General features: G+C 41.8%; 2 protein-coding genes across 2 annotated transcripts; both read left to right on the top strand.

Annotated features, from left to right (window-relative positions):
* The first annotated feature begins 355 nt into the window (after positions 1-355).
* On the top strand, positions 356-10,188 carry smo (smoothened, frizzled class receptor). Its single transcript, XM_017302936.2, has 13 exons — positions 356-2,036; positions 2,168-2,716; positions 3,472-3,671; positions 3,946-4,155; positions 4,273-4,445; positions 4,529-4,748; positions 4,837-4,960; positions 5,242-5,334; positions 5,643-5,751; positions 6,685-6,870; positions 6,955-7,103; positions 7,385-7,519; positions 7,667-10,188. Exons 2-13 carry the CDS (start codon positions 2,464-2,466, stop codon positions 8,248-8,250), a joined length of 2,436 nt encoding a protein of 811 aa, XP_017158425.2. The 5' UTR covers positions 356-2,036; positions 2,168-2,463; the 3' UTR covers positions 8,251-10,188.
* A 590-nt stretch (positions 10,189-10,778) lies between these two features.
* Positions 10,779-17,539, top strand: cax1 (cation/H+ exchanger protein 1). Its single transcript, XM_008400682.3, has 20 exons — positions 10,779-11,140; positions 11,846-12,022; positions 12,142-12,260; positions 12,622-12,730; positions 13,317-13,433; positions 13,519-13,580; positions 13,671-13,850; positions 13,930-14,115; positions 14,403-14,502; positions 14,604-14,745; positions 14,832-15,015; positions 15,100-15,199; positions 15,276-15,394; positions 15,516-15,553; positions 15,657-15,784; positions 16,184-16,317; positions 16,402-16,496; positions 16,661-16,739; positions 16,960-17,068; positions 17,184-17,539. Exons 1-20 carry the CDS (start codon positions 11,065-11,067, stop codon positions 17,255-17,257), a joined length of 2,328 nt encoding a protein of 775 aa, XP_008398904.2. The 5' UTR covers positions 10,779-11,064; the 3' UTR covers positions 17,258-17,539.
* Positions 17,540-17,750: the final 211 nt, after the last annotated feature.

Here is a 17,750-nt window from a genome sequence, read left to right as displayed (position 1 = left end):
CGTCTTCCAGTTAAAGGAAACAAACTCTTGAGCTGAAACATGATGCTCGCAATGTTTAGGAGAAGAGGCGGTCCTGTGTGTACAAGCGGCCTTGACGCACTTCCCCAATCTAAACATTACATTTGTCCGAAGTGTTAGCAGTTGCAGTGCTACTCCTGCCACTCGGCGGCTCGGTCGCACAAACAAATGTTGTGATTTAGTGGGGAAACTGATGAGAACGTGACGTCTTTGTGGCTGACTCTCGTTGTGGCGAGTGTGATTTGACCTGTGTGTGTGTGCGTGTGTGTGTGTGTGTGTGTGTGTGTGTGTGTGTGTGTGTGTGTGTGTGTGTGGTGTTGGTCTGCGCTGCACCGCTATGTGTGTGGTCCTGTTTTTTTGTGTGTGTTGTTTTGTTTTTTTGGCAGCCTCTTTCTCACTCATACATGCTTTGGAGGACTTTTAAGGAGGCTCAAACACACACATACACACACACACGTTCTCTCGTTTAAGACGGAGTATGCAGCTCAGTCCTCCATGTTTCAACCGGAAGAGAAGAAACAAAGCAACTTAAAGTCCTCTCGCGTGCTCTTTCGGTAGCAATCAATGAAAATATTTTTGAGCATTAAAGTCTTCCGTAGCCGCCTTAAGCCCGAGAATGACAGCTCAGTTGGTTTTCAGCCTCCCAAATGAAAATGTTAGTAATTCTGAGCTATGGACTTGGTCAGATCAAGCAGACGTTTATCATATTATTTGAGCGTGGTGCCAATGATCTCAAGCATAAGAAAACTTTACATGCTCAAATATTCAGATCTTTTGTTTTATTTTTCAAACATGAAACTCAGTGGAAATCATCTGCAGGAAGAAAAAGTTTTCAGAATCCATCCTGAAAGTCTGATGTAAAAAAAAAAAAAGATATTTGAAGATGGGTGTCAAACAGCTTGTATAGCTTGAAAAATATTGCAAGGCTATACGCTAATAAAACAAACTTAGTGTGATTTTATTTGAGCACACGTCTTCATTATTTTATCAAAGAAATGGATTCATTTTGTTAAACTAATAAGCAATTCAATAAATAAAATTACATTCTTAATAGTGTTTACGTAGCTAGGTTGCTTACGTTGCATTTTAAACTCATCTTACAATTTTATTTTTTTCTTTTCAGGAGGTTCTTAGCACTCGGACTGTAATTAACTTGCCACGCAATGTTTGCATTTACATGTACAAAATATACTTCATCATTCACCAATTGTGTTTTGCTGTTTTTGAAGAAAACTTCAATGCAGGCTTAGCCAGTGCAACCAATATTTTACATTTTGAACAATAGATGATCAGATGCAGCCAAGATTTCCTTCAGCAACTCTTTAATTTAATTCTAATCAGATATCAACTTTAATCTCCTTAAGCAAATAAGCAATGGAAACGATTTGCCGTTTTTCGGTGACTGTGGCACCAGCCCTGTACAGGCCATGGACGGTTTGCCACATCGGAATCTAAACCCGCCTGGTTCGAGGCCCACCCGAGTTTCTTATTGGGACCGTATAAGTGCAGAACCTAAGAGGTGACGTGTGGCGAGTAATCTAGCCAAGCTACAAAATCCTCCTTTCACAAGAGCAAACCTGTCGAGTTTGTGTTGCGTTGACGTGGGGGTCCTTCAGATGAGGAGCTCGGAGCAAGGCCCCTGCCATAAGGCACATTCTTCCACAAGCAAGAGGGGGGGGATGGGAGTGGAGGTTTTGTTGCTCTGGCTCTCCCCCCCACCATGTGCATACCAGTGACAAAAAAAAAAAGAAAAAGAAAGAAAACCCCACAGCCAGACACTGAGCTGCAACCAACAGGAGCACAAACACACTACTGGACTTCTGCCAGATACTCTACATGGAGGAAAAACTGATTGTGGGGATGTGGACGCAGTTATAAGGATCATTTCTCATTTTTAGTTTTCCGCTGAAGGAGAAGAAGAAGAAGAAGAAGGGGGTGGTGCGTGTGAGCAAGAGATCCTGTTACAGAGGTCCAGACTTTTTTCAAGTTTTTTTTTTTTTTTTTTCCTGAAAGTGGGGGTAGGGCGAAACAGCATTCTCTGTTATGCTTTTCTTCCCATCCAGAAAATACTTCATATAATTTGGAACTCATCAGTCAATATTGTTGTTTCCTTTCTTTTCTTTTCCTTTCTTTTTTTGTTTTTGTTTAGGAATACTTTTTGGAACTACTGGAGCTGAATAATGAGGGAATTCAGGACGATTCTGTGGGACACGGACGAAAAGTGCAGAAGCAAAAAGTTTGAGAGGACTGCGAGAAAACTTTAGAGGGGAAAAAAACCCACCCCGCTGCAGCTTTTCTGCAGTATGGAAACTTACAAATCAGACGTAGAAACCAGCTTTCACCAGAGAAGCGTGTAGTTTGGTAGCTGAAGCCTCAAGGATTTTGAAATCCGCTGGATTTTTTTCTTTTTTTCTTTTCCCCCTCAGGTCCGTCTTCTTTCCCAAGATGTCTTCCCAGGGTCGGAGCCCCATTGTTGGGATGCTTTGCGTCTGGGCTGCCTGGCTGTCGGGCTGCAGGGCAGCGCTGGCCTCGAACGGGACTATGTTTGAGGACAAATGCAAGAAAACCTCCACTTGTGAGGTGCTTAAATACAACACATGTTTGGGTTCACCTTTACCCTACACCCATACATCTCTGATCCTGGCGGAGGACTCCAGCACCCAAGAGGAGGCTTTTGAGAAGCTGACCATGTGGTCTGGTAAGATCAGAAAAGCAACATTTAGAGGAGACACGGTCAGCATTCATTTAACTTTTTGAACTTTTCACTTTTTTTTTCTCCTTACAATCAATTGGGTTTTCAGTAGTGCGTGATTGTAAAGTTGAAGAAAAATGGTCAAAAGGTTTTTTAAATTTTATTTTACTTTATTTTTTTTTTTACATAAAAATCTAAAAAGTGTGGTGTGCATTTCCAGTCGCCACTACTGTTAATAATTTATGGGAGTGTCTTTTGTTCTATGTTATTTTCACGTCCTTTGTAAACTCGAGTTCAGTCAGATCAATAAGCTCTGAGCAGAAGACGTTCACACAGCATGGTGCTGCCACCACCATGTTTCATGGTGTGAATGTTGTGTGTGTATAGGGGGATGTGCAGTACTACAAATCCACATCACTTCATCCGACAAAAATACTTTTCATTTCAACCTTACTTATTTATTTATGTATTTATATCTTTGCTCCATTCTTGACATGGCTCATCATGGCTAATTTTAAACTGCGCTCCTTATTTTTCATTTACTAGGCAACATTTGATTGCAACTTGTTGAAGGGATTATTTGGATTAGAGTAAAGGCATCCTTACATAATTCATCTGACATAAATCAATCTCTGACTCACTGATTGGTGCATCTACGGCGATTATTGTCAAAAAAAAAAGTTGCAAAATGTATATTGTGGTGCGTTGTGTGGCTGTTTTGTGTACAGGTCCACACTTTTGCTGATGTTTTCATGTCCTAGGATTGCGAAACGCCCCACGTTGCTGGTCAGTCATCCAGCCGCTGCTCTGTGCCATCTACATGCCGAAATGCGAGAATGGCCGAGTGGAGCTGCCCAGCAAGAGCCTGTGTATGGCCACACGTCGCCCGTGCAGCATTGTGGATCGGGAGAGAGGATGGCCCAATTTCCTCAAATGTGACAAATTCCCCGTGGGCTGTTCGGTATGCCTCGTTTTGTGTGTGTGTGTGTGTGTGTGTGTGGGTGGAGATACTTTCTCCATTCGGTTGCTTCAAAATCTGACATTAGGCCGTAAGGTTGAAAAAACATGTTAACTGGGATAAATGTGGTCACAACCTTACCAGATGCCCTGAACTGTTTAGAAAATAACAGTCATATTATCTTTCAATACCAGACGCCTCTTCCTTTCCTTCAATGAAATCTTGGAAGATCGTTTTCTTGAAAGATGTACCTTACTTATATACATTTTGTGTCCAGAATGAAGTGCAGAAGCTGAAGTTCAACACATCAGGCCAGTGCGAAGCCCCTCTGGTGAAGACAGACATTCAGTCGAGTTGGTACAAGGATGTAGAAGGTTGTGGCATCCAGTGCGACAACCCCCTGTTCACCGAAGAGGAGCACAATGACATGCACGCCTACATTGCTTACTTTGGCACAGTCACACTCCTCTGTACCTTTTTCACTTTGGTGAGACGTACAAACACTCTCCACCAAGAGAGAAATTAATATCTCCCCTCTTTCCCTCCCCGTACTTGGATCTTTTTCTCTTCCCTGACCACCGTCTCCCCTTCTGTCTTGATTCAGGCCACATTTCTTGCTGACTGGAAAAACTCGAACCGCTACCCGGCCGTCATTCTCTTCTACATCAACGCCTGCTTCTTTGTGGGCAGCATCGGCTGGCTCGCCCAGTTCCTGGACGGCGCACGCAAAGAGATTGTGTGCAAGAGCGACAACACCATGCGGCTCGGGGAGCCCTCGTAAGTCTGAGGGCTTTGGCCCCCCCATGCTGGGTGACAACGGCCAAAACGAAAGCGATAGATGCAAACTGTCCTCTCCACAGATCTTCAGAAACGCTCTCGTGCGTCACCATCTTCATCATCGTCTACTACTCCTTGATGTCGGGCGTGATTTGGTTCGTCGTGCTGACCTACGCCTGGCACACCTCCTTCAAGGCTCTGGGCACAACTCACCAGCCGCTGTCTGGACGGACCTCCTACTTCCACATGGTGACCTGGTCCATTCCCTTTGTCCTCACCGTGGCCATCCTTGCTATAGCTGAGGTGTGTAGAAAACCCTCGCGAGGTTGTAGCTTTTGAGAATTATGGAATAAAAAAATGAATGTTTCGTACGTGTGTTTGTGCTCCAAAGGTGGATGGAGACTCTGTGAGTGGGATCTGCTTCGTCGGCTACAAGAACTACCACTACCGAGCGGGGTTTGTGCTGGCGCCCATTGGAGTGGTGCTTGTTGTTGGTGGTTACTTTCTCATTCGGGGTAGGTTTGTGCTTTAAAATTCATCTGTTACGCTTTCATGCATGCAGTGATGATGAAATAAATCAAGGTATTTATCCTGAAGGTCTTGAGTCATCTCTGGTCTTATATAGACCCTTAATCTTTCTAGATTCTTCTGTAGAAAGATTAAGCAGCAAATCTACTTCGTAACTGAAAGTTACTAAAGTAAATGTGACTAATTCTTATTGAGTCGCAACACACTGTAGTGATCCATAAAAGGGCTCAACTCGTAACACTTCCCTCTAAAAATACTCTTCTTCCAGGTGTCATGACCTTATTTTCCATCAAGAGTAACCACCCAGGACTGCTGAGTGAGAAAGCGGCCAGCAAAATCAACGAGACAATGCTGAGACTAGGTAAGATCTGTCCCGTTCCTTTTTCCTAACACTTGAGGGCTAAACATCTGAGCTGAAACACGAGTCTGTCTCTGGAAACAGATGTTTTGTCTGAAGCGGCAGGCGACATGGCACAAAGAATGTAAACACCCTTAATACCTCCATGTGATACGATGACCCAGGAGAACGCCTTGTTTACACAGACAAATGTTCTTAATGGGTTGCATTTTCTGAGCTAGGTTAGGTCTTTTTTTTCTGAATAAGGAAGAAAAATCCAACAATCTGTCTGATATTATGTGATTTGTCATTCTCTTTCCCTTCACCGTTAGGTATATTTGGATTCCTTGCGTTTGGCTTTGTTTTCATCACATTTGGATGTCACTTCTATGACTTCTTCAACCAGGCTGAATGGGAGAGAAGCTTCAGAGAATATGTGCTGTAAGTTCTTCAGACAGATTTCCCACAAGGGTTTTTTTTTTGTAGCTATTTTTGACAGATGACCATTTTTAGAGAAGCAACCAAGAAGCACATTGTAACTTTGGAGGATCTGCAGAGATCCACAGCTCAGATGCAACTCCGAATCAGGCGCTTGGCAAAGCTAACCTTCATAAAAGAAAGATGAGAGGAAAGCCAACTTTTGATAAAAGTCATAAGAAGTACCGTTTGATGTTTCTGATCGTATGAATCCAAAAGGAAACTTCCTGGCTGACATTAAAGACAAGAAAGGCCATGTGTGGATAAACAGCCACTTCTTGAACACATCATCTCAGCCATAAAGTATGGTGGTGGCAGCATCATGCTGGGGCGGGATGCAAATCTTTAGCAAAGGTGAAAAAAACTAGCACGTTATGAAAAGAAGCTAAACACAAAAAAGTTGGCGGATTCTTCTTTAAGGATTGGTAGCCAAACCATTTCAATCCCCGTCTGTGAAAACGTAATAATGACCTAAATTGTTACCATTAAAAACAACGAAAAGCTGTGAAATTAAAATTCTGTTATTTGTTCTTTTTGTTGCCATTTTTACTCTTTCAACTCATGTAAATGGAAATGAATGTATTTTAAATATCTTAATCTTTTATTTTTAAATTAGGGCTTTAAAAACTGAAGCGATGCCCCAACTTCGACATTAAATAGTATTTGTTTGCACTTAAATAGGCAAAGCAAAAGTTAGACCGGATTCGATTCAGACAGAAACCACTATCTATAACTGGACAATGATAAGCAAACGGGGTCCACAGAGGTGATAATAGAGGATCTGGAACTAATTTTACCAACCCCCCTCCCAAAAAAAACTGATAAGTCAAGCCTGTGCTGTAAAAGTTCATCTCAAAATGAACTAAAAGGTCTGAATGTTGTTCATGTTTCCACCAGATGTGAAGCCAACGTGACAATCGCCTCTCAAACCAACAAGCCCATCCCAGAATGCACCATTAAAAACCGTCCCAGCCTGATGGTGGAGAAGATCAACCTGTTCTCCATGTTTGGCACAGGAATCGCCATGAGCACCTGGGTCTGGACCAAAGCCACCTTCCTCATCTGGAAGCGCACTTGGTTCAAGTAAGGAAACACTAAGCAACTTCAGAGATGAAAAATCCGATTTTGGGCGCCTAGCAGGCTCTTATAATTTGGTATTTTTTCCAGGATCATTGGTCGAAGTGACAACGAACCTAAGAGGATAAAGAAGAGCAAGATGATTGCTAAAGCATTCGCAATGAGAAAGGAGCTCCACAAGGACCCGGAGAAGGAGCTGTCCTTCAGCATGCATACTGTGTCACATGATGGCCCAGTGGGTTAGTATCTGAACCCTAGTAATAGCGCCATCTTGTGAGCTGTAACTGCAACTGCATGGGTTTATTTTCAAATGGCTGTTCTAACTTAAACACTTAAATGAAAATAACAATAATAATAAAAAAAGAAATTGTCTGGGATTATCCACTTGAAACTTTTCTGTCATTTGTAGGGTATGTATTTAATTTCAGAGGAGCGGTGGAAACTGTAAGGCTGCTGGTCAAGCCTTAAGCCTCCAGGATCAGACTTTAAGATGATTCTGATTTCATTTCTCATTTAACAGCTGGAATCAATTTTGACCTGAACGAGCCGTCCAACGATGTTTCATCAGCATGGGCCCTACATGTCCCCAAGATGGTCGCCAGACGGGGAGCCATTCTGCCACAGGACATTTCCGTCACTCCCACTGGGACTCCGGGTGAGATTTTGGCTGTTTTGCATTGAACCGGTTTGTTCCGACATTTTCTGCTCCTCTGTTAACTTTTGTTCATTTACAATCCGGCAAACCAAAACATCCCTTAAACCTTTCGCATTTGTTCTTACAATAATTCGTCTGCTCTGACAGTGCCCCCTCCAGAGGAGAGGAACAGACTGTGGATGGTGGAGGCAGACATATCACCTGAGATGATAAAGAGGAAAAAGAAGAAGAAGAAAAGGAGGAAGGAGGTGCGTAAGCCTGACGAGGTGGCGGAAAACCAGACTCGCCTTCAGCGAGAGTTTGGCCGCAGCTCGGTTCCTCGCCTGCCGAAGCTTCCCTGCCACCCGAGCCTGGTGGCCAATCTGCGTGAACAGCAGAGGCAGCAGACGCTGGAGCAGGGGGTTCTGCCGGGCTCGTTGCCGGATTACGAACCCTGCGAGGAGAGGTGTTCATACCTGGAGTGCCAGAGCGGCAGAAACGGCTACCTGATGGCCCGAGTTGATCGTCCGGAAAATCTGGGCCTCAGGCCAAGCTGCCGCCCTTTGACTTCAAACTGGCAGCCCAGTGGATCGTCAATGTACCCCGGAGAGGTGGAGCATACCGACGGGCTGTCGGAGAGAATGGCTCATGTGGCTCGGGTACCGGTGGGCCGCAGGGCAGGCTACGGACCCATCCACTCCAGGACCAATTTAATGGAGGCGGAGCTTATGGATGCTGACTCTGACTTTTAAAACTGCAGAGTAAGCAAGAAAAAAACAAAAACAAAAGTAACTTTAAGAGATTCCTACTCAAGTGTACCAGATCCACCAACATCACTAAGATCCTAAATGTACGATTAGTTTCAAGCCTCTGTTATTTACATTGCGTGAGTGTGTCTGAGTGAGCGTGTTATGTAAATATCTTTTAAAAAGATTAGTTTTTATACCATATTCTGTACATTATCCTCCAATGTGTTCTTTATAAGTAAGAAAAAAGCAACAAGAACAGCTCTGTGACAACAAAACAGATCAGGCAGCTAAGCTATTTGTGTCTTGTTAGCATGGGTTAATGTGGGGGCCACCTTATTAGGAGGAACACTTTATTTTCCACATAATGACTTTCAATTTTTGTTCAGAGCTGTTTTAAAACAGCGTAACTTGTATCTTTTTATATATATATAAGTGACTGAATTTGGTAGAACCATCTTTTCAGCCAACTGACCAGCGTGGCCTGCAGCAGGTATGGATGGAGTGCTGATCCATGCTTACTAGAGCCAGAGGAAAAAAAAAAAATTATTTCGTCACTTTCTCTTGAATCAAATTATTAGCTTTAGACCCCCGAAGGGTATTTTATAGGGAAACATTTCACATATCTGCCCCGTAGCCAGCCCATGCCTCCGACAAAGTGATCAATTTTTATTCCTAGACACCTATATCTTACTGATCAGCAATTTCCTGATAAATAAAACCGTGGTGTCCTAGTTAGAGGTGATTTATAATTTTGGGGTAATTCAGTCAAACTATTTCAAAGTAACATATAGCTCTACTTTTGTATTACAAAAAACATAAAATATATACCTTTCTCTACTGAAACTAAAAATGAGCTAACTTGATGCTCTAATGTTACCAGTATTAGAAAAATAATCACTAATTCAAACAGTAGAGTAAAAGTGGCACAAAAGAAGAATGAAGTCTGCACGAGACTGTGCCACTTCACACTTTGTTGGTTTACTTGAGTTTGACAGACGATCCCTTTGTCTGCCCTGGTGTCCCTGTTCTTAGTGTTTCTTGACTTTCTGTAGTCACAACGTTCTTGTGCAAAACTCTTTTGGTATTTGCTTTGTTGCCTGGTGCAATAATGCATCTCTTTGTCTTTTGTTTGGAAAAAAAAAAACACTTTTATGAATCTGCATTTGTCTGATTTTCTCTCCACTTTTCTGTTTTGTACATTTAGAGAAAAGAAATATGTATTTGTACTGTATATACTGTTGTGTATATTATGTTTAAAGTGGTTTCTGGATGTTATTGTCCTCTATGGTTTAGTGTTTCATCTGTATCACAGATGCTTGGTTTCTCAGCAGAATATTTCCTTGTTTCCCTGTTTAAATTAAGGTGCTATTTACGTATATCCTTTGTACGACTCTGCAAGTAGCTCACGCGTTCTGCAGAGTTGATCAATAAAAAGGGATGAGTTTACTGTATTTTTCGTTCACATAACTCTTTCACTGTTATTTGTGATTTAACCAAAACAAAGTGGTGAGGTGCAAGTTCATGCGTGCAGTTCTATTGTTTCACAGCCAACACACAAAAAAAACCCTTCTATTTTTTATTGTATTTAGTGAAAATCATGTCAGATTTATTTAAGCTACACTTTTAATAACTGAAATGTGGCGTAGCTCATGTTCAGGAACTGTTCGAATATTAAATCAAGAGTGCTTTTTTTTATGTCCTTGGAAAGTAAATACTTCTGCTTTTATAGACTGTTTCACAACATTGTTTTGTAGAAAATAATACTTTCACTTAACTGTGCAGCTATGCTTGGTTTGTTTTTATATGGAAATAAAAGTAATACCACAGAAAAAAAAGCCTGGTCAGTCTTCAGTGCTCCAACCAATGTTTTTATGTCAGCTTTGTCTCCTCTGACCGATCCGAGATACAGACTTTCGCACCTGAGCTGTTAATTTCCACAGCTCCTCCTGTGGCACAGTAGGATGAAGGATGAACGCAAATGCACAACGCACTGTAGATTCTAATTTAAAACGATGATGTAAGGTGTAACTTGGACCCCAAGTTAAGCACTACTTTCCATTAGTCTATCACAGAAAAAAAACTAACAAAAAAAAAAAACACCATGGTTGTAACATAATAAAAATAAAACAATTTAAGATATAAATACTCTTGGATAGTAACACAGACCTTTATGGTTTATAGGTTGTGGTTATGCCAAGAATCAAATCAGAGTTTAGAGTTTGGTGCTGTTAGTAACTATGTTCATATTGTGTTGAACCAAAGTTTTTTCCATACATTTCACTTTTATTTTTATCAACATTAATCTACATGTGAGCTCACATATTACGTGTTTTATTCATGCTTTTGTAAAAGGCGTTTTATAAATTACCATTGTCTTTTTTTTTAAAATTATTTTTACATTTCTTTTTTCAGCATAGTGAGTTTGTGATAATTGTACACGACGTGTTCTACAAATAAAGTTGAAATCGGCTTTTGCTGCGTCTCGTGCTGTGTCCCAATTACACCGCGTGAGGCGCTAAACACACGCTTTCATTAAATCGATCAAAAAGTCAAAGTTTTGTCAAAAAATATGAACAAAACTAAAAATATTTAGAGGTTAATCACGTGGCGCATAGAGAATAAAGCCTAATTAAGTGCAAAATAAAACTGAGTAAATTAAAAATTTTGCAATGGAGGAAGAAAATAAAAAGCACAGCTTGAAGCACACCACCACCCTCTCTGTCAGTGATGACACGCCAGTCCGCGGCCGGCTGGCATAACGGGGAGACCAAACACTGAGAGCTCATTTGGAGAGTGGAAAAAAGAAAAACACACAAAATGTCATTTAAAACGCCTTCGTTGCTGCCCGGAGAAGTCGACAACCTTCGGAAAAGATCAGTGGCTGAATCAACAGGTGATACAAACTGCTTCATTTTCTCCCAACTAATGCGCACCTGTATGTGCGTTTTTTTAAATCAGTTTGCTTAATGCTTCGTGGCTAACTGCTTTTGTCTTAAATTCACCTGCGCAGCCATGACATCTCAATTTTTAACGTTTTAATAGTTAAATTTTGCATGCAAAGGTCATCAGAAGTACATTTTAGGGACATTATGATTACTTTGGAACTTTTTAACCAATTTAATGCCGTTGTTAAGATTGTATGTTTAAAACTACTGGGAAGAATGTACAATTGATTATCACAGCTTGGATTAATGCAGTATATTGCAGTGATCCTGAATTATGTGTTGCTGTGTATATAAAAATCAATTTTGAATTATTGACTAACTTGTTTCCAAAAGCCATTTATCATTTTAGACTTTTTTTTTTTTAATGTAGAAAACTTTCTCTCTTATGTATACAGATCACGTATTGTATTACCAGCATGTCTATGTTTTGAATTTCAAATCAAAGCATAGCCCTCTCTCATTTGTGTGCTGTAACGCATTAAAAATGTGATCAGTCTTGGAAGAGGGCAAATGGAGAAGAACGCTGCATGACTCTCATGAGTTTTTTGTTAGTCTCACACATTTCCACAGGAGGGCATTAGCTGTGGATGTCGGTCACAATCCACATCCAGACTGTGTAGAAGACTTTCTTTTTTTTTTTTCCCCCCCATCAGAATACTGTTGCGATCCTGAGCATCATCAGCGGTTCCCCCGACTGCAGATCCAGCCTGAGAGGCTGTTTGTTGGGCCCCATCATCCAGATGTGGGCGCACTGGCGACACCGTCCCCCGACGGTTCTGTTCATCACTTCTGCCAGTTCACGCCGAAATGCCTGCTTGCTGTCTCCAGAGGTGAATGAGTTTATTCTCACTTGCCCAAACCTCTCTTGTCGTCCCGATTCCTCCACCTGTCATGTCTGAATTGGATAAAAGAATAGCTACAAAAATAAAACGATTGACATTTACAATAGGAGCACATGGGAACTCTCTCCCGAGGCATGGAGAGGAAGGATGGCATGATGGCACCTCGAGGACGACCATCAGAGTCGACAATGAGGTGGAAGCACACAGAGAGGCTAACAACTACAAGGTAGGGGACGATTACTGCGTCAAATCGGCTATTTCACCACCAAAGTACTCTTAGCAAATAAAGTGACAAAGGAAGATGTAGGGGGTTGAAGAAATCAGAACAATGTTTCAAGGACTGCTTTCGGCTCGTTTCAAGTAATGTGGAGGACATGGCAGATATCTGCAACACATTTTGCTGATCAAATGATGCAAAAACACACACACAAAAAAACGTTTTGGACAAAAAAATGTGAACACCAAGTACAATCTGACTGAGCTTGAGATGTTTTTTGCTACGAAGGATGGGAGAAACTTTTTCCAAGGTGGTACGGAAGTCTACATTGGCATAATATAATATTCTGCATTTTGTTTTTGTTTTCCAGTTTGGATTTAGAAAATGGAAGGGCAACGTGACCGAGAAACCAATCGAAGACCGATCTGACATCGACAAGGAACTGCACACCGACCTCAGCATTGTTAAGAACACTGAAGGTCTTTTCTTTCTGTTCAACAGGAGAGCACAATATTAGGAGAAACAAGCAAAATGCGCTGTTCTTTGAGAATGCTGCTGCGAAGATATAACTCTGGGATAAATAAGCAATTTACTGAAAACTGGCTTTCTGGTGCATTGCAAATATTGACTCTAGATAATGAGCAGTCTGTTCAGCTTTGGGGGAAAGAAAACAACAAAACCAAACCCTTTATTTCCACCATCATGTGGGTTTTACTGAGAGTTGCTTTTGGCCAACTTTTGCTGTTTTGGAAATGAAATGAAATGACTTGGCTTGGCTGATGTCCCTTAAAAACTCTGACCCCTTATCCCTTTTTACCTTCTAAAATTTTGCTCCATATTGTAAATGTTGCAAAAATATTTCATAGAGGGCAGAAATACCTGGTATTCGAATAATTGCCTAGCAGCGCATATTCTTGTCTAGTTAGTTCTTCGCCAAATCCAAGTGCAGTGGTACTGAAACAATGATTACTTTGCGATATATTGTGCAGCTCTATTATTGAATTTTTATGCTTGCACGTAAGTACTTTGCTCTTACCTGGAAGCTCTTTGCTTTCTTTCCTCCAGTTCCAGTGGTCACCGTTGGGAACATGGCATATGTGTTTTTATTTGGCTGGTGGGTCTCCTTGACCTACCTGCTCATTTGTCCTGTGATGTTTCTGACTGTCTTTGGTGTCCCTTATGGTATGTATTCTAGAACCAGCTGCATCATTAAGAAACATGAGCGTTTTTACTGCATGTCGCTGAGCCATTTTTTTGCTCCTTTCAGGTAAAGTCTGTTTAAAGTTGGCCTGGTATATAATTTGGCCGTTTGGAAAATCCATACAAAGGGTAAATGGATATAAATCCTCCACGTTTTCTAGGCAAATGTTTTTTTTTCATAATGGACTATTTTCTATATTCTACTTTTTAAAATTCCAGGCTTGTCATTTAGTTGACACGTCTGCCGTGAAGCCGACAAACTGTGACATTGTTCCACAAGAGCACGATGATAAGGATCTGGTTGGGGACACGGACTGCGCACCTCTTCTGGTGTCCTCCCCTCTCCCTGTTGAGATCCCCGTTCCGACTCGTCCGCCAAGAAAAACCACAAAGCACTGGGTGAGAGCGTCAGGATGCATTTCATGATTATCCACGATTATCATGCTACTAAGTCGGTTTCCCCGTTGTGTCTCTGCAGTGCCGCGTCGGCACTTTGCTTTGGTTGTTGCTGGGCTACCCAGTCCTGGCTGTGGTCCACTGCCTCGCATTTGTCCTGTCCTGGCTTCCGGTCTTCACCATCCCCATTGCAAAGATGAACAGCCGCATCCTGACCACAGTCCTCCTCATGGCACCGGAGGACATCGAGATCTATTCGCTGGATAAGGTTTCCTATGAGTTGATTTTAACAATGACCATTCATGAAGAACTTGTCGTAATTTATGCAAAATTGTGAGTAGGTTGCATAATGGGATTTGGTTGAGTTTTCTGTCCACGAAACCAAAACTTTTCTTTTTTTTATTTTCCGTCGTAGGGCTAAAGGTAGATCATTATAAATAACTTGTTGTTGCAACTGACTTCCTTTTAATCTGATCGCTCTGCAATGCTTTCAACTAGTTAAGCAATTAAAAAAATTTTTTTTTTAACCATTTGCTCTCTTATTTGATCTTCCAGAAGGACGTGTGTGAGACGAGAGTTGTCTTGTACTGTTATCAGGCCTTCAATGTGCATTACTACAAATACACAGTCCAAGGGATCAACATCTTTGCTCTCAGTATCCTTTTTTAGCTGGTCATGAATGGGGCGGGGGGCTTTTATTTATTAATTTTTTTAAAGACGACGCATCCCTTTGTTTTCCTTCATCTCTTCTGGCAGACTTGTTACCGTTGGTATTCGTGACTGTAATCGCTGGCTACGCTGACCGAGAGCATGAATACTTCAGCACAGAGACCATGTTCACGATAGCCATCACGTCCATAATTCCCCTGTCCTACTATATAGGCATGGGAATTGCAAGGTAAAGTATCTTATATAAAATAAGTGGTATGGAAAAGTAGTACGTGTAGAATTCATGTTTCGGTTTCGCTGTTGTGCTCTGCTCAGCATTTCCGCACAGAGCAACTTCGCAGTGGGGGCGGTTGTCAACGCGACGTTCGGCTCCATCACGGAGATGACCTTCTACATCACGGCGCTGCTTCGGGGGCATCGCGCCGGCAGTAATTGTTACGAGGAGGTCGTCAAATCTGCACTGGCTGGCACTCTGATTGGGTGCATTCTGTTCATCCCCGTAAGCGTCACTGAAGGACGCGTGAGCGCACAGCCGCCTGCCTGCCTGCCTGCAAGTCTAATTGATTCTAAAACTCTTTTGCAGGGTATTTGTATGACTATTGGAGGAATCAAACACAGTGAGCAGAGATTTAACAGCCGCTCGGCCGGCGTGAGCTCAGCTTTGCTCTTCATATCCATTGGAGGTAAGGATTGTCGCGTTTGGTTATTTTAAACGTTTTCCCAGAGTCGTCCTAATGAGATTTGGGCTTCGCTCTGTAGGTGTGTTTGCACCCACCCTTTTCTCAAAGACCTTCGGTAACCTGGTGTGCGAAAGCTGCTCCAGTACTCCCGGTAACGGCACCGTACCGTTCACCTGCAAGGACTGTCGCTATGACACGGTGGGCGGCTTTTTTCCAACTTTTGGCAGAACAAGTTCAAGATTTTTACAGGAATATTTTTATACTTGTATATACGTACAAATGAAACTCGGGTAACACTTTCTCTTTTTCCCCCCAACAGACTACAACTGACCCACATTTAATTCTGTCCCATATTGAGTAAGTAAAATCATTTAAATTCTGAAATGCATTTTCTGCGCATTTATTCCACCCGAGTTCGGATTAATTAGGAAATGTTTTTTTTTTTGTTTTTTTTCCCCAGGCCTCTGGTGTACACCATTTCCGTCCTGCTGCCTGCTTCCTATCTGATCGGGCTCATCTTCACACTCAAGACCCACGCACACATTTATGATATCCATGTCAGCGACGGTCACGGGGGACAAGCACACGGTCAGTATGCACAGGAGGGTAGCAACACCAACAATCCCACTGGTGAGGTCACAGCTGCCCATCTGGTTCCGACCAACATGTGTATTAATGCCAGCATTACTGCACCTGGCCGCATTCCGACAGGTGTGTGGGCTGCATGTGGTTCTTCGCATGAAATACTTAAAACCTTCTGCATGTTGCTTGCCTGAAAAACTGCATGCACGTGACAATCTTAAGTGCTTGATTTCCAGCTTAAGTTGGTCATGCATGCCAAAACAATTTTTTTTTCATAGAAATTTGTGAATTCCTTTCACTGCTACAAAAACTTGTGCCAAGTCGACATTTAAACGTGGCACACAGATATTTAAATGGATCTATTTTGAGTGTGTTGGTGGTTAATAAGATGCCTGCTGCCATCAGGTCACCCTGTTGTCCACTGGTCCAGATGGAGAGCTCTCGCAGTGTTGATTTTTGCCACGGTGCTCATGGCCAGCTGTGCGGATCTTTGCACCGTCAACATCGAGCCCATCCTGAGTCATTCCTCCGTCTCCCAGGTAGTTAAAATGCAAACCATTTGGTTCAATCGACGAGACTGGAACTTTTCCACTTGCACTCAGATGGGTCTCGTTTCCCTGCAGTACTTCATCGGCGTCACCGTATTGGCGATGGTGCCGGAGCTTCCCGAGATTGTCAACGGGATCCAGTTTGCGCTGCAGAACAATATCAGCTTGAGGTTTGAGTAGATCTTTTATGTTTTTGTCATGGTAACTTCTATCAAACTGTAGTATTTCAAGTAATGGGAGTTGTAAGAGACACATGATGTCAAATTGTACAGAAATTCTTTTGACAATCTCTCAGTACAGTCTGAAAATGTGTATATTTCTAACTCTCTTGCAGTCTTGAAGTAGGCAGTTGCATTGCTGTGCAGGTTTGCATGATACAGATTCCACTTCTTGTCCTGTTTAATGCTTTCTACGTGAGTATGTTTTACTTCTTTGTAGCGCATCCTACTCTGTTATTGTCACCTTTTGTAAGCATGTTAAAAGGAATTCATCTTTTATTGCAGTAGCCTAACCTCGCACATAAACGAAGCATTTCCTCTGCTGGGTGTAATATTTTCACACATTGTCTGTGATGAGCTGCTCAACTTGACTGGCTTAATCTAAATTTTATTTTATTTTTTTTCTTGTGTCCAGGATGTGGGATTTGTGCTCGTGTTCAGTGACATTCATCTTTGGGCCAGCATCTTCAGCGTCATCCTGGTGAACTACATCTTCATGGATGGGAAGTGTGACTACTTTCAGGGTAAGTTCCTCATGTTGCAAACTCCTGCTTCCACTTAGCGAGGCTCAACACTAATTGTTATAAAAATGAAAATAATTTTTAAAAAAGCCACTAATCGTCTTCTTTGTGTTTGCAGGTACAGCCCTAGTGGCGGTATACTTCATCGTTTTGGCCGTTTACTTCTTCGCTCCTTCTCCGCGCTCATGTTAATCTGTTTGCAAAGAAAAGAATGCATCCGTTCTGCTTTATGCCGAAAGATCACCGTTTTTTTTTTTTCCATTTTCCTTGGATTTGGTTTCAGATGCACAAAAACTGGGAAACCATCTGAGTGTTTGAATCGTCTTCTCTGACCTACGATTGATGCTGTGCCGTTTGTTTCCTGAAACATTTTCCTAGTGCTTTTGATATTTGTGAATCTTGACTACTGATGTAAACTTTTGGAATGTGATTAAATAAAATGTAATAAATTTCCCAAATAAAATGTTAAAGACATTTCTAGTTTTGCACTGATTGACGCAGTTAGTGAAACTTTTAATTGATGATAAATTATGTGGCTTTAACAAATTCTACGAAATATTGAAGTCATCTAGAAGTATTTTCAAATGCCGGAACAAAAAAAAAGTCTGTGTCTACATCTGGAGTCAAAAGGTTTGCAACTTAAACTTGGAGAAACAAAGCTGAACAAGTTCGCAAATGTGTCCAC

This window comes from Poecilia reticulata, chromosome 23, assembly GCF_904066995.2.
Source record: "Poecilia reticulata chromosome 23, P_reticulata-male-v2, whole genome shotgun sequence".
NCBI lineage: Eukaryota > Metazoa > Chordata > Actinopteri > Cyprinodontiformes > Poeciliidae > Poecilia > Poecilia reticulata.
Note: the sequence above shows the minus strand (reverse complement) of the source record. Positions and strands in the feature narration are given on the sequence as shown.